A 16,611-nucleotide genomic window follows, 5' to 3' on the forward strand; every position below is an offset into this window, starting at 1 on the left:
TCGTTATTTGTTTCTTGGTCCTTTCTGTAGTTAAATGTGAATGCATTTCTTCGTCTTAAGGTCTTATAAATACATATTTTGTTGATTCCTTGTGAGTTCAATAGTTAATTTTTCTTTATTTGGTTATTTATTTCTCATGAATCTTTAGAGCCTTCGATCCAGCTCATCCACCTGCTGTTTTGTTGGTCCTCATCTACCACTAGTACCGTGTTGCGTCACATCAAGACTCCTGCATAAACGTGTTGGCTACTATAACCACAGTTCCTCTTACACGTTTATCTTGGTTGACACTTGACATTTGCATGTTTCCGACCCATAAGTACCATCCACGATGGTCTGAGGACGGATCTATATCTTAACAAACAAATATTTTTTCATTGATTCAGTAAATTAAAAGATCCAGTTTGTGTTTGCTAAGTGTTCCTAAATTACTAAAATAACCCTTTTTATTATAATTGGCTCTTTGTATGATGTAAGATCCTTCCACCCATCCATCGGTCCATCTATCTATATATATGAAATATTGTGTGCTGCTACTGAGAAAATGTATTGTCTTTTTTTTAATTATTATTCATCATACTTGGGTTCACACATTCTTCAAAATGTACCGTTGTCCGGAGCATCTTGTGCTTCTAATCAAATGGGTGAATAATGAAAGGGGAAAACATTTGCATTTGTCTATACTCATGGACGTACATAGAATAATGTGCGAAAATCATAGTTAATGGAATAAAGCCTCTTGAGTAAATCGGGCTTTCAGTCATTTACGTGGACAGTGATCTCGTATTCATGAGGAACACACTACTCTTAAAGCAATTCTCTTTCTCATGGAAATTTCGAGGAAGCAAGACAAAATGTGCGCGCGTGTATGAAAGCGCGCACGCACGCCCACACACATGACACTCTGGTCTATGGCCGCTCGTACGTTTAATAACGTTGTAAAGGTGTCAAGGCAGACTTGCTGTAAACAACAATCTAATTTCTTGCAACTTAATAGAATTATTTTATTCAATAGTAACCTACACCTCCAGACTTTAAAGTGGTTACTTCTGAAGGCAGCAAGTGCGTCATCGTCAAAGTGCGTGACTGTGCTTTTTAATGTCATTGCTTTATTCGGTGCAGACGCTCATAATACATTATTTTAGTTTATTGAATCTAAAAAGTCAAGACATCTCTAACGTATATTCTGTAAATATGAAAGTAACACTACTTTTTTGAGTCATGTACGCAACTCGGACGTTAAAAATGTAAGTTATTAGGAAGAAAAACAAGTAAATGATAAAATACTTTATTTAATAAAATATATCCCTTGCGAGACTTTGGGACATTTCCCTACACCTGATGACTTGTTACAGACGCACACAAGTGGATGACGCACGTCATTTTGAACGGTATAGTTACGCGGGCGAGGAGTTATCCCAAAAAACTGTGGTCGGGTTACTATGGCAACACGATGCGCGGATCTTTAAAAGGCGCCCGCGCGCGCCCCGAGGATGAGAGACTTCGCGACCACGAGCAGCAGCTGAACATCCACACCATGGATTCTTGAGCTCCGGGAGAAGACAGACACCTGAACGCAACACTTTTGTTTCTGAAACTTTGATACAATTGTTATCGGCGTGAGACGCTTTGAATTCCATCAGAATGAGGTTGTTACTTGTGTCTGTTCTGGTGCTGTTCGTCACCATCTGCCAAGTTACCAGTGGAGATCCAGAAGACGAGGTCACGTACTGGACCAACAGGAACCAGCTTCAGGTAAGTCGTATTTCTATAGTCCGTTTTTGTTTTTAGATTATCTGTTGTGGTTTCAATTCCTATCAAATTCTATTCTATACTCTAAAGTCATGAAATGGATAGATATTAATGTAAAGTTGAAAAATATGTTATATAATTTGCTTTATATAATAATATTTATAAGTACATTTTAATAGTTTTTTGACTGATGAAAATAAATAACTTGTTTTAAGAAAAATGTAGATGTACATTACACATTATCACTTCAAGTTGTTTTTTTTCTGATGCCGGAAGTGATAGACGAAACCACTTTAAGGAATCAGAATTCGTTTTTTTCAATCAACATGAGAAGCACGTATCAGTTTGACATTGATGCTGGAAAAATGCCAAGTTGTTAAAACCAGATCCTGGACAGTCCCTGCAGATGAACAGGCCATTATAAATCATCACGGCTAAGTGTTTTCCCCTCTCTCTCTCTCCCATATATATATTTATATATATATATCTATAATCTCGTAATAGGACGGCTGGCTTTCCAATGACCCATTCAGAGAAATCCTCCTCAGGATGACAAGAAAGCCTCGGCCCCATCAGTTCATTGGTCTAATGGGGAAACGCTCCATGGGTAATAAATCTCTTCTCAGGAAACATGATGATGATGTCAAAGTTGTTAACTGATGTTAATTGTAATTCTCTCTATTTCTTCTTCTGAAGCAAATGCACAGATCCCACGCAAACGTAAGTATAAATGATTTTTTTTATACTGCACAAAAGGTGGCCAAGATGTTTAGAATTATATATACATATATATATATATATATATATATATATATATATATATATATATAAAAATATAAAAATATACATATATATAAGGCTTTAATAAGCATATTTCGATTCCTTAACTTGATATTTTGATATGATTATTGCGAAAAACATTTTAACTGATTGTATGAAAAAGCTGTCCTGCCTCGCGGTTTGAATCGATGTAAAAGCCCTTTTTGCTCAGTGCAGTCACGACCACGTCATGTGTAAAACTGTGTATTTTCTCTCTAAGCCTGTTGCCTTTGATAGCTCAATCTAATTTGCAGTACTTAATTAAATCAATCAATGTTATTATGTGATTATGATTTTGCTCTGCCATACTGTCCAGAAAAACCTTCTAAGGATTGACTAAATTGTCAGAAAGCTGGTGATGAACCAAAGATGTTAATGCCCAGGTGGCTTAAATACCATCTCTTTAGGGTGGTTCCAACATCTTCTAAGTCAGTATTTAGAGAATTGTAAGATGAAAGCGTGCGGCCAAAGGCGTAAAGAGGGGGGGATTTACCCCTCTTCTTCCAGGCTGTTTTATTTAAATGAGTCACCCACTCAGTGCAGGGGAAGTAAGTATACATCTAATTTATTCCGTACATGCAGCCGGGACTGCAAGTCACTCATCATTAGGGTGACTTCCAGAGTGCTGAGATCAATTCCCCAAGGACGTTTGATAGTTAAATTGAATTGTTTATGCTCATGATGGATCGAGGCATTTCATCCTGCATCCTAACAAAATGCCTGACTCAATTTCTGTCATGCAACAAAAAGATGAAGTGGCACAGTCTCTTCTACTTTTCTGCATCAACAACGGGCCCTGGGGACTCATTACGTTTCTTTGGGTTTTTGCCAGTGTTACTGAGAGGGTTTTCTAGAGCCAACTATAACTAACTCTACTTTTTTGTTTTCTTCACTTATTATTATTATAAGGTTTATTAAAAAGAATATCTACTCAATAACTGACTGTCCATTGTCTGTAATGGTCAGTATCATAGTGTTTAGTGGATGAAATACATACAGCTGCCAATTAAAAGGGAATTTCCATTTGACTCTTATTCTATCAAATACACAAAGTTCCCCAAATACTGCATTATGATTCCATCACAGAAAAGTAAATCATAAATTAAGTGTTAGCCGACCAGATGGCCAATTCCATAACGCCAAAGATTGGTTTAATAGAAGTACACTATAATACAAGAATGTTGGGGGTTCTTTTCAGAGTGACTACCAAGATAAGACAACACAAATTAATAAGTAGTTCTCCAAGCCTGTTGGAAGCCCCTGCAGTATTCAACGTTTACATTAAATGTGAAGTTCCCCCATTATTAGAACAGATTTAATGATGGTCAAATTTCAGTGGTTAATTACTGTTGTACAATTTTGGAAAATTAACAGGGGCATAATACCATATTTATTCTTAAGGGCAACACGCCTTAATGCACAGCAGCAAAAAGTGCTAAGATAGTGGTCGCAGCTGTGTCAAAGGAAAGAAAAGGTACTATTCTTTTTCCCTATTTTGGACATTAAACCAAACACTGGAATATTTTAGTTACATCGCAAACAATATTGCAACAATAGCCGATTCATAACACCATATGAGGAGCCACTTGTTTTGAAAAGGAAGAGCACCTCTCTAACCAGTGCCATCATTACCACAACTTATGGAGTCTTTTCTTTCCGAAACTACCTCACATGAAATTGCCAAAAACACAAGGAGATCATGCAAAATACATGGCCACCGTGAGTTTGATTGAAAACAATTCAATTAACTATTTTAGTGATACTATAAAAGGGGCAGCCTAAAGGTAAATTCATAGTAGGCTGTAAATGGCGTCGACGAGGAAGAACATTTTGTTTTTGAGCGTCACTAAGGAGACATGGTGTCAACTGTAACTCTGGCAACATTTTTTCTAATCTTAGCTAAAGCTGCTAAATTACATTTTTATTCTACTCATTTTTGGCCTTTCAAAATAATGAATTTAAAAAACTGAATGGAAATGAGAGGCAATTATCAACACAACCCCTATAAAGGAACGGTTTTTCGGGTGGAGGCCACAGATTCTCATCTCCTCGTCTCTTTGGTCACTCATGAATTTGACCGTTGTTTGTCTGCAACCCACTGAAGTCTATCAGCTGGTGCAGATCGTACGCTGTAGCAAGGTTTGACGTTTCTCCCAGCACATTGTGTATAGCACGGAGGAGATGGCAGTAGACCACTTGTTTGTGCATCCACTTGAAGGCTTATAACCTCAGACCCATTGTAAGTCCATATGCTGGCACAGTGTGTCCTGGATTCCTTCATGAAAATGTCAGATCTCATGTTGCTGGATGACGAAGACCTAGCCCGATCTCTGGAACATTATGTCTCGTTCGATCCACCAACGCAACGTTGCACCACAGACTGTCTAGGTGTTGATTGATGTCCTGATCCAGGTCTGGGTGCAGATCTCAGAGGAAGTTGACACACACCACTAAATATCATCTTTGTATTGGGTTTGAGGGATTTCCACGGGTTGGATTAGCCTGTAATCTGAGATTCTGGTTCATTTTGATTTCTCATTGTAAATTGTCATGTTTGGTTCTCAAAAATGAACCCGTAATATTTCTTCACTTTTCTGTTGCCCATTTTAGGACATAAAGTCAACTCCTTTGTCGGACTGATGGGGAAGAGGAGCCAAGAGACAGAAGGTAGTGTCTCATGTTCATGTCGATCTGTGATAATTCAGTGTTTAATCTGGGCCTCATCCTGCAGATTCCTACGAGTGGAGCACAACAGACGACTACAGCAAGCGCCGTTAGATGCTGCTCACATGCCTGCATTCTCTGACACCATCCACAGGGGGTGCTGACTGCCCTTGTTCTTACAAGCTAATGATTGTTTGGTGTATTACTTTATTACCTCATTGTAGTACAATAGCAGTGTTGTATACATGCTTTTTCATTTCAACAGAAACTCTGGCAGAGTAAGTGAAATGTCAGACCATTTGCTTCCACAACGAATGAATGCAGCGGACACTGAAGGAACAACTGTCTGTATTGCATAGCCTGTAGTGCCTCATATTTTCACATTCTTCTTCACCTGCATCTGCTGTACTCAGTCGCATAATATATTTTACATTTTGATGCAAACTGTGTTTAATTAACAGATGATTTTCCTTCATACATTCATCTGAACCAACAGCTCTCTAGCGGCTGAGTAATAGATCAGAAAGCAACAGACAAAGAAGTGCATTAATAAATTTGAATTTCTCAGTGGGGACACTTTATTAGCTTTATGGGGTGTGAAATTAGAACGGCAATACAAATGTAACAATAGTGAATATGTTTCCATCTACCCTTTGACTACTGTGTCGTTGTGTCCAATCAAATTTCACTGATGGGATGCAAATATGTGTTTCAGTTCGTTGGATTCGGATGTCTTCAGATGACCATCACAAAAAAAACAAAAGCTCCTTTAGCTATAATCATATTTATGTATCTGGTGATCTGCTTATACAGTGTTCATAGAGAGGAGGAGGGGTGTCAAACTAAATCATACATGAGGCTAAAATATTTTAGCAGTCCAAGTTGTGGGTCGAAAACAAAATGTATATTTTCATAAATCTACTCCAAACACCATAAATTAGTTTTCTTTACTATCATTTTTTTACACTCACTGGAAGTCTGTAAAATTGTTGACGTCCACTGTCTCGGTTCCTTATATTATCTTAAACACATCTTTATAGGTCACAATATCGACATGAACATAATCGACTTGGATTTCGACTTTCTGGTGGGCCACATTTAATGAGTTGGCTGGCTGGATTTCAAAGGCTTTTCTTTTTTTTTATTTGACTTCAAATTTCCAAAAAAACATCTGCTGCTTACACTTGCTTGAACTGCTAAGGTCTCTTTCTGCCTCGGATATATATTTGGACTCAAAAGTCTTACCGCTGATTTCAGAAGCCATCTACACAAATCCACAAATTACTTTGTACGTGTTCTTAAAGCAGTAATTTTTCTTTTTAACACCTTCTCTAATGATTGTTTTATTTAACAATCATGGACCTCTATAGCTATCATTATACTTGCCCGGAGAACCTATGAGAATCACATTATATCCTGAGGTGATGTGGTACTCTTAAGTGTAATAACTGTACAATATAATTCCTAAATTATGGCACGATAAATATGGCGACAGATATACCGTAACGACAGAAATAAATCTGATATAAAAAGGTTATTGGTTATTGGATATTGTTCACCGGAGGACGTCGAGAGAGGATTCTGTAGATGAATAATGACATAAAAGGAAACACAACCCATCAATTCAGTTCATTAAAAATACAACAACAAAAAGCAACATAATTCACTTTGAACGAGCCATGAATGCAACCGTATAGGGTCAAGCCGAAGGCTGTAAGTATTATATCATCTACATGTCACGTGTAGTTTGAGGGGTATTTCTGTTTTATGAACCTCCCATGTTTTTGAAGACCACAAAATATCTTACTTCAAGAAATTACTATCATTATTCAATAACAAATACTGTAACTGCATTTGACTTATTTACAATTTAATGTCTATCCTTAAAATGTTTGGTTCATTTCTGGTTCGTTATTTAAACACACACGAACAGGAATGGGCTGTCAGGTGTGAGAATCCCATATAAAACATAAGATAACAACCTCTCAGTTGCATCAAGGCACATATTGACAAAAGATAATTTGGTTGCCACGACGGCCCATGAGAGACTCAATGTTTTTGAATAAACCTGTGGATCTAAACAGAGAAAATACACAGAGTTAGCCAAGTTATTGAATGTGTACAGTGGACATCCGATGTATGGTTCAAAGGAGTGTGCCTCAAGGTACTTTATAAATCCTCTGATGAGTTTGGAATTGGTCAAATAATTCTTCATTATATTCTGGTTATACTTTTAGACAATTTTTTAAACAGCTTGACAATTTCGGTAGGACCAGTTTTAGACATGAGGTCAAAGACACCTCAGCTAAGTTAGAGCAATTTTTCGATCCACAAATAATCCTGCCCAGGTTAGTGTGTCCAGGATTAAAATAACCTCCGATTATAGCATCCATCATTTGTTTTACCCGTTAAAAACATCCACTTGGAATCATCCAATCAGTAAAACTTGTATTCACTTGTCTGCCCCTCTTCCTGTTTGCGTATATGTTGGTTTTGTAAATGTAATTCTGGTTCTCTATCATATTGCTACGCTCTCTAACTGAGCCTCAACATTTGTTCCGTTTCCGGCTCCAACCAGATGCTCTGTCTGATCATTTTCTCGCATGGATGAGCCTGAGATGGCAGTGGGAGGTGATCGGACGGAACTGTGCGCTCCAGGTCGCCACCCATGTATTTCAGATGTTTTGTAGAAACCGGCTACAGAGATGAGTGGCCTTTATCCACAGTACTTATTTCTGGAAGCCACTCTGATGGTCACTCCGTGGCAGCAAAGAGAACTTCAAGCGTCTCATTTTTTTCTACTTCAAGGCCTCAGGCAGGTCCCTTGATGGTCGTGGCAAGTTGGGCTGCTGTTTGTCTTTCAAACTGGCACGACTTCTACTCACCTTTAGGTACCCGGAGTACCCCCATGGTGCAGATGGCAGTCAGGAGCCTGTGGGGCCACATCCTGGGCTTCCACTTCAACGTTTGATAAACCTCGGCAACATAGTTGATGACCCATGTTGTCTTGGGTGCCGTCTGTTGCCCGAGGTCCACAGACTCAGTTGACTTGTGTCCTGGGCTTGCAGTTTCCATGTGACAGCAGCGGTCAGCTGGGAGACATAATACCTGTCATTCTTCGTCTTGGTACAAACCAATAGCCAGCTTGGTTGGAGGCGCACAATGATGTAAATCCCTGGGTTACCAATTGCAACTAACAAATCATGTGAAGCCCACTCACCACAACTCCCTTCTGGACTGAGCCCCAATAAGGAAAGTGCGTCAGGACCCCTGCCCTGAGCTGCACCCGACCCGTTCCTTGATCTTTCTGAGCTGCAAGGCAGAGCCTTATGGATTACCCAATTACAAAGCTCGGTTACAGGGCTCCGCATAAACTATAGAAGATAAGTTACGATAGGTAACCCGATGGGTTTCTTTTGTGTTTGTTTATTGCCTTTGAGGGGCCACCATAGTAGACGTAGCCATGGTACAACCGCAAGAATCTTTGATAGATTCATTTTTTCTTTTTTTTTTTAAAGTCAGTAGCAGCAAAATCAGTTATGTCTCATGAGAGAATCCCTAGAATGAGGTGAAAGCGGATACTTGCACTGTACGGGAAACAAATCAACGGCATATGTCTGATGCTGCCACCAGGTGGACACTCGACCAATGAGACACAAAGTTCAATTTAAAATTTAGTTTACTCAATAGCCCAGTTATTTTTCATTTTTTTAGACCCCTTCGATAGATTTATGGTTATGACTTAAGTGAAAGTAAAAGCTATTTAAAAAAATGTTATTTAAATGCACTAAATCACAGATCTGAATCCTTGAGAATCTAGTCCATCACTGGTCCTTGTCAGGGGTGTAGTTGGACAATGTGCGAGCAGACGGGTCAGTGGCATCGGTCCAGCGGGGCATCCAGTAGTGCGAGAGCCACCGGCCTCGGCCAGGAAAGCACTTCTCAAAGACTTGTCGGAAGTAGTATGCTTCTTTGGTGAGAGGACTGTTGTGTGGGAATGTGGTCTTAGCATTTGCAAGCTCCTCGTCATTCACCTGCAAACAGTTTTTTTTTTAAAACAGGGGTGTGCTCTTGTGACGAATAGGTAAAAAGGACAAATTCAACTAAGACTACAATAATAAAAATGTGAGACCCAAATTATCTGTTCTTTCTTGTTTTGTACTGGTTGAAAATGTCATTGTTCAAGAAATTACCTGGCAACAAGGCTTTTTTTTCTGATGACAATTTGCGTCGTGTTAAGAGTAATACTTGCTGAAGGACCTACCAAAGATTCCAGATGCTCCTGGAGGTAGTTGTACCAAGACTTCTTAATGGACATCATTCCATCGCTGAAGGCCTCCTTACGTCTCCACAATATTTCATCGGGAATCAGATCCAGCCCTTTGAAGGAGTCTCTCAGGAGATGCTTCTCTACTCCATTCTGCTCTTACACATTCACACTGAAGGTCAACAATTGCTGAGCCAAAACTGACAAAAACTATGTGTACCTTGGGGATTTTCATCTCATCTGGCAGGGACAGGTAGTACGCCGTCAGTCTGTGATCCAGGAAAGGCACCCTGAGTTCCAGCCTGAAAGAGATGCGGAACAAGAACACCTTCAGCGCAATTGTTCAGAATATATATATATATATATACAATTTATAACCAAAGTAAGTTATACGAGTAATGTTTTTGTTCTAAGTCTAAATCTTACTTAAACTGTAAAGTTGTTCAAGTTCTTGTTCAAGTTATGTTTTAGAGAATTCTGTATCTACCCAGACTCATGTGTTTAAATAATATCTATGAAATATATTAGACTGATTTGAAAACGGCTCTAGCCCTGAGACGAGGGTCTGTGGTCAGCTTATAAAGCTGTTGACCTCACTGTTCTAATTTTTTGTCTTTTTTCTGTGAAACTAGATGCATTCTAGCAGAACCTTTGGAATCACCATGAGTCAACCGTTGTCTACTCTAGGGGTGACTTCATGGTTCAATAAGGTCACGAAAATGCAAGACATGTCGTCAAAAATACACACGGCAGATCCTAGCAGCGTATTCTAGATTCTAAACTTAACTTTTAAGGTTTAGTTTACCCAAAATTCAAATTTCACTAATTTTCTACTAAAGTCAACTAAGAGTTGGAATTTTTCTGAGTAATAAGTTCCTTTTTAGAGCTACAGACAAAGATGTATGTACATTTTAATGAAGTCAACGATGCTCAGTGGTCTTCGTCCTCGTCTTCATCCAAAAAGTCACTTTAAAATCCAAATCCCTCCATGGTGCTCGTCTCTAATGTACATCTTGAAACCTCAACTAAAGGAATCATTAAACAAGTCTATACTTGTTTAACGCGTCTATATTTCAAGTTTGTATTGCAGTGAAATTTTAAAGAATAAAAGGCGTTAAAAATTATACGCTTCGAGTGTAGCCAATAGGCTGTGTGCACTCTGGAATTGCAATACAAGACAAGACAAGACTTAATTACTTACTTACCATGGAGTTATCTGGATGTTTTTATGTGTGTATTTTGGGAAGATGATGAGGACGAAGAACACCGAGTAGTATTTGCTTTATTCAATAAGATATTTACATTTTACCTATAACTCTAAAAAGGAACGGATTAATCTAAAAATAATCCCAACCCTTAGTCAACATGAGGAGAAAATGAGTGAATTTTGGGTGAACTATCACCTATAGTGCACGACAAAGGAGAACAACACCCTGGAGCAGTTTTACTGCAAGTCAAACAGAGGTATGGGCCAGATTACTACATATATGGACCATCCATTCATCTTTTTGTGATTCCTGCACATGGCCTTTCAGGAACATTTTCCCAAAGGTTTTTTCTTAATCAATCTCTGGCAGAGAGTCAATTTCTAAACTAGCACCTCAACATATTTGCCTTGCCCAGAAAATAATTTCAAGTTTCAACAATGACAGACGTGTTTGGATCTTGTGTTTTATAGTTTTTACAAAAATTCTCCCACACAACTGGCTGGTTAATTAGGGATCTGGGGATTACACTTAATACCTGGATATGTTTCAGCAACTTCCTTTTTGTTCAGGCAGACATCTACTGCCCGCTATAGTCACCCAAGCAGGAACTAATGCTAAATAAAGATTTTCTACATGTGGTTTACATACAGTAGATATGACCTTGAATTTCAGATAAACCAGAATACAGGAAAGAGAGTGAAGTTCACCCGTGTGCAGAAGTGGTCCGATCTGCCCTCAAAACATCAAAGAGATAAAGTTCCTTCATGAGACGAATGCTGTCTTCTGCTCCTGCTTTGGGACTTGGAGCCTGAAGAGAGGTGAACAGTAGAGTAAGATTGTTGTTAATGCTCTCCCCTTTCACATCGGCTTGTCCTAGCCCTACTCGACTCTAAAGGGTTTGTGTTGCGTTTCCATCAGCATGGTAGGTCAAGGCACATTTTTGTAGTACCTGCTCCATGATTCCAACCGAGCTGAGCCAGCACTGAGATTTTTTGGATTATGGTAAGTACAACATTGCCTCACGTTTGGAGGCGCAGTGTTATGACGGCTCAGCCAACCGCGAGTAGGTGGTAGTGTTGAGTCGAGTAGGGCTGGAAGTGTGAAGTAAAAGTGCCATAACATAAACGATCCTGGAGAAACGTACATTGTGAAAGTAAATGTATCCTTGTGTCAGCTCATCAGATCCTTCTCCTGAGAAGATCACCACACTGTCGGTCTTCTGACGGATGTACTTCGACACCAGGTACATCCCTGAGGAGCAGAATAACAACTCAACACAGCAACCCTGATAAAACTGCTGATTTGCAGGTACTATTCAGGAGCTCTGGCTTTCGTTGACATCCTGGCTGATGAGTTTGACCCTCTTTTTAAAAGCATAATAATGAGCAGAGAGTCTGGCTTTTGTTGCTGTGTTGGGATCAGCTAGTTTTCTCACACTGGTGGGATCTGTGCAGGGCAAAGGTGTCGGATGGCTCTGAACAGAGACGGCCATTTACTGGACACAGTACGTTGTGTAACTTGATGGCGCCTCTTCATTGTGTGTCGCTCCTTAAAGTAGACACTTTGCTGTGAATCAAGGGGCCCTGTGACAGACTGATGTGATCTACTTCTATAGCATTTGTTAACAGACATTTTTGTGTCACGGACAAGCAAGCCATCTTGACTTTTATGCCAGGATCGTGGTTATTTACTGGTAATTATTCTGGTCAGCCTTATTTCTACATAAATCACCCAAGAACTAGCAGCTCAGGTGTATATGATGGTGGATATTTAACATCGTGGCTACAGAGACAATCCCTGACCAGTAGCACTCACCAACAGAGGCGCGTATCGTGGTGATGTCGTAGGTCTCGAGGTGAAAGATAACCTCCTCCACAGCCTTCAGACCTTCTTCTATGGAGAAGTTGACTTCATGGTGTTCACTGCCAATGAAAGTTGCAACCTGGGGTACAGTGACAAATCAAAACTTTGTGTTCTCCATTTCTGATCTTTTAAAAATAGAGATACACCTCCAAAATAAGTTTCAATAATACTGAGACTGGATTCCTGCTATTTTTTATTCTTTTGGACCTTCTCTTGTTTTTTTATTTAATTTCCCAAAGGAGATCTTCAGAGGGATTAATAAAGTCTATCTATTGTCTGACTAAACTAGGTTTATTAACTATGTCCAATAATCCAGTGATTTAGTATATGCAATTAAAACTTCAGCATTAAATTCATTTAATAGAATTAAATATTTAAGTTGCAAACACACATCGGATATATATGTTGTTCACTTATCGGGATGTTACTGAAAAAGACAAATTCCAAAAATATGAATTTACATAATTGCAGTTACACCATTCTACCACTAAGGGGAATAACACACAGTATTTTTAGTACTACATATTAGCCCTTTAACATGTTTTCATTAACAAGAGTGATACTCTGGTATAACATTCCTCTTTTTGCACGAACAAACCCACAACTTTGTTTACCTTTCTAGCAGCAAGGACGTCCGGGCTGTCCTCTGACCCAATGGAGAAGGTCTGAATGGGATACGGCAGTTTCTCTTCTTTGGACAGCTTCACCAACGTGGCAGAAACCAGACTAGAGTCCAGACCACCTGGTAACGTTTGGAGAATGTACACAAGGTTCATCTTCATGAATCCGTCAATATGTGTTTTCATTGTTTTCATAGTTTTTTCAGCATGAATTTAAAATTAAATTTTAAATTCAATTGATTTTTTTATTTTAGCTGGTACTTTTTATCCATTTAATTTTGGCTAGTTAGATCGATGCACATGATCAACATTTATTCATTGACTTTTCTCAAAACCACTGAAGAGGATTAACAAAACATCAGCTTTGGAATGCTTTTATAACTTTTATTTCTTCCAGTTAAGGTTTAAAAAAATGTATCATTCAATTGTCTAATTTGGTGAAATTGTAAGTCATATTACACCAACAAAAACATCTTGGATATCTCGAAGACAAGAGTCGATGTTTTACCTGAAAGCAGACATCCAATCCTTCTATTGGCCATGAGACGTTTCCTTACAGCGTTCTCAAATAGCATTCTGATGTTCCCTTTCACCGTCTCCTCATCAAATCCTGCAAAGATATCTCCTTGTAGCTTCACAAAAAAAAAGCCTAAAGATCCAAACAAAACAAGTGGCTAAAGGAATACCGTTGGCCAGAGCTCCCACTGTGTCGTAAAGGGCATGAGCTGGTTCCTTTGTGCAGCAGTGAAACTGATCCATCTGAACGGATCGCACTTTGCCATTCTGCTGCAAGTCAAAGACCTCAAAGTGACCCGGGAGGAAAGGGGTGATGTCGACAGGTGTGCTCATGGAATGAGTCACCTCTGTAAGACCTGCATAAAAAAAATTGAATATGAAATCATTCATTCCTGCCTAGATCTAGACGGGTCACAAACTTGTACCTTTGGCTTCGGAGCAGACCGCAAGAAAACCATCGTCCGCCAGAAACTTGAACAAAGGTCGAACCCCGTAAGTATCGCGACCCAGAATGACTTTCCTGTTAGCGGTGTCCATCAGAATAAAAGCGAACACCCCATCCAGCAGCGAAGCCATCTTCTCAACGCCGAAGCGGTCGTAAAGATGCAGCAAAACCTCCCCGTCGACCATCGTCTGGTACTGGAATTGAAACTGTTTCTTCAGCTGAGAAACAGGACAGAGGAGTTAAGTCTCAACTTCAATGGTTGAAAATACTTGTCAAAGAGGCAGAGACTTTACCACTTCATGGTTGTAGATCTCGCCATTGTAGCATAACCACAGGTAGGGAAACTTTTTGATGCGCAGCGGCTGCATCCCATACAGTTGGTCCACGATGGCCAGGCGGTGGAAGCCGAAGCAGCAGTTGGTGTAACCGTTGACGTTCTCGAAACGGAAAGCGTCTGGACCTCTGTGGGCGATTTTCATAGCGTTGGTGCACTGAGCCGAGAGGCAGTCATCGCTGCCGAACAGAGCCCAGATCCCACACATGTTCGATGTCTGGAGGAGAACAAACACAGGGACATGTTGACTTTTCCTTTACTGTACTGCGGTAATATCTGAACATGTACAGAATAAATATAATGAATAAAATGGCCATATGTTGGGAGTTGTAGATGTCGAAAGAATAAAAATACATTAATGTTTAAAGAAGAAAGAAACAAATGAACACATCTGAAATTAAAACAAATTAGATATAAAATTAAATTAAACATTTTTTTCACGATAAGGTCATCATTAAAACTCATAGTGAACTCGTGTAAAGTTGCATCATATTGAGCTGTACTGCGCAAACTCTCTGTGTTTCCGGAGAAAATACATACACAATAATGCGTATTTATTTATCCATCCTGATGCGCACAAATGTAACAAAATACATGTCAAAAACTGAAAACTTACCGATGTTAAATCCGCGGCGGAGAAAAGGGAAGCATGGAGTACATGGAAAAAAAAACAGGTGCCATCCAGACACGGACCCGGTTGCTCTTCTGCTGCCTTCAAAATAAAAGCACCACATTTAAACCATTTACGACGCGCTCGGCCTATTTACAGCGACATGGCAGTTGTATCCCTTTTATGAATCGCAATATAAAGCAGCATCTGCACGTATTCTGGTCATTTTACGACATCTCGCCCAGTTTACAACCAAGTGTTGGAAGGAAACGTGCCCTCGTGCCAGGAGTGTTTTTCAGAATAAAGTCGCAGACTATATACAGTATTTACGAAGTGATTTATGAACTGCTGGTGGACAGAACATGCAGGAGAGAGTGTGTGAAACACAAATGCTGGACAAAGAAGTAGATCAGTTAACCACTAGGTTGCCAATAAGCTGTGGGTGATGTCTAGTCTATGGGATGTGTGGCTCTTCTTGCAGCTTCCCAGATAATATTTTGGCTGTAGAGGTGAAGAAAGGCCGTAAAGATTTGTCTTGATCAGTGGTCCCCGGTCCAAGAGACGTTTGGTACCAGGCCACACAGAAACATTGATTTAATTTCGCTTGTATTTCTTATTACTGTCTGAAAATCAGCCTGTGACTTACTTTAAGGTCCTTCACTCGGAAGTGGAAGGTGAAAACCTTTGAGTGTGAAGCTGGGTGTCGTCTCAAAGCTAAAATAAAGACACTAAGGTCCAACATGGAGCACACAAAGCTCACTGGCTCTTCTTGCTGAAGCCAGAGCCAGCAGGAGTGAAAAGCAAAAGCTTGAAGACCATGGAGACCTGGCCAAGAGTCTTGAAGGTGTGAGAGAGTGCAGCACCAGATGAAGGTCCCACTGAGAGCTGGAGGGCTTCGCAGGAAACACTGAGTCACTAATGTGTGATGCTGAGCCGAACAACCCTGTAACAGCCGCTTTGCCCGAAGCGAACACTCTTTGTGTCTTGACAGACAATCCACCTTCCAGGAAGTTGTGAAGAAAAGACAGGACAGAGGAGGCTGGATAGCAGCTGGGCTCCAAGGACCTATTGTGACTGGAACCCCAGCTAGATAAAAAGAGTTGAACTTCTCTTTGCCTGCCAAGAGATCCACTACCAGCTCGTGCAATCTGTTTAAAAAGAAGTCACTAAAAACAATTGCTTTGCCATCACAACTTCAGAATATCACTGGTCCTCTTGAGCTGGACTGGTACGTCAGAACAACGCCAGATGTGAATATCATGATATATGAATCTCATGAGATACTGATAAAGATAGACAGATAGATTAACTTTATTGATATCACAAGATAAAATAATTTACATTCATGTTCCCTGCTGGGCTCCATAATTAATAATACTAATCTAGTAAAAAAAATAATAATAATGATTAATAATTCAAGAAATTAAATACAAATGCACCAATTGGTTTCATGGGGGAACTTAGGTGTTTTTTATGAAAGAGGATAAATGGCATAATCATGAATTTATTTATA

The 16,611-nt window shown here is 39.6% G+C and overlaps 2 protein-coding genes across 2 annotated transcripts; one reads left to right on the forward strand and one right to left on the reverse strand.

The window, feature by feature from the left end:
- The first annotated feature begins 1,527 nt into the window (after positions 1 to 1,527).
- tac1 (tachykinin precursor 1) lies at positions 1,528 to 5,809 on the forward strand. Its single transcript, XM_087785899.1, has 5 exons — positions 1,528 to 1,755; positions 2,257 to 2,359; positions 2,449 to 2,472; positions 5,182 to 5,238; positions 5,303 to 5,809. The coding sequence occupies exons 1-5, from the start codon at positions 1,645 to 1,647 to the stop codon at positions 5,347 to 5,349; spliced, it is 342 nt and encodes a 113-aa protein (XP_087642025.1). The 5' UTR covers positions 1,528 to 1,644; the 3' UTR covers positions 5,350 to 5,809.
- A 3,087-nt stretch (positions 5,810 to 8,896) lies between these two features.
- On the reverse strand, positions 8,897 to 15,923 carry asns (asparagine synthetase). Its single transcript, XM_087785900.1, has 13 exons — positions 15,745 to 15,923; positions 15,105 to 15,200; positions 14,448 to 14,705; positions 14,135 to 14,372; positions 13,880 to 14,065; positions 13,702 to 13,803; positions 13,188 to 13,315; positions 12,526 to 12,652; positions 11,855 to 11,961; positions 11,418 to 11,518; positions 9,723 to 9,804; positions 9,500 to 9,655; positions 8,897 to 9,269 (listed from the first exon to the last, which is right to left on the reverse strand). Exons 1-13 carry the CDS (start codon positions 15,838 to 15,840, stop codon positions 9,060 to 9,062), a joined length of 1,887 nt encoding a protein of 628 aa, XP_087642026.1. The 5' UTR covers positions 15,841 to 15,923; the 3' UTR covers positions 8,897 to 9,059.
- Positions 15,924 to 16,611: the final 688 nt, after the last annotated feature.

The sequence above is a fragment of the Callionymus lyra genome, chromosome 3, assembly GCF_982586985.1.
Source record: "Callionymus lyra chromosome 3, fCalLyr1.hap1.1, whole genome shotgun sequence".
In the NCBI taxonomy this organism is placed as follows: Eukaryota; Metazoa; Chordata; class Actinopteri; order Syngnathiformes; family Callionymidae; genus Callionymus; species Callionymus lyra.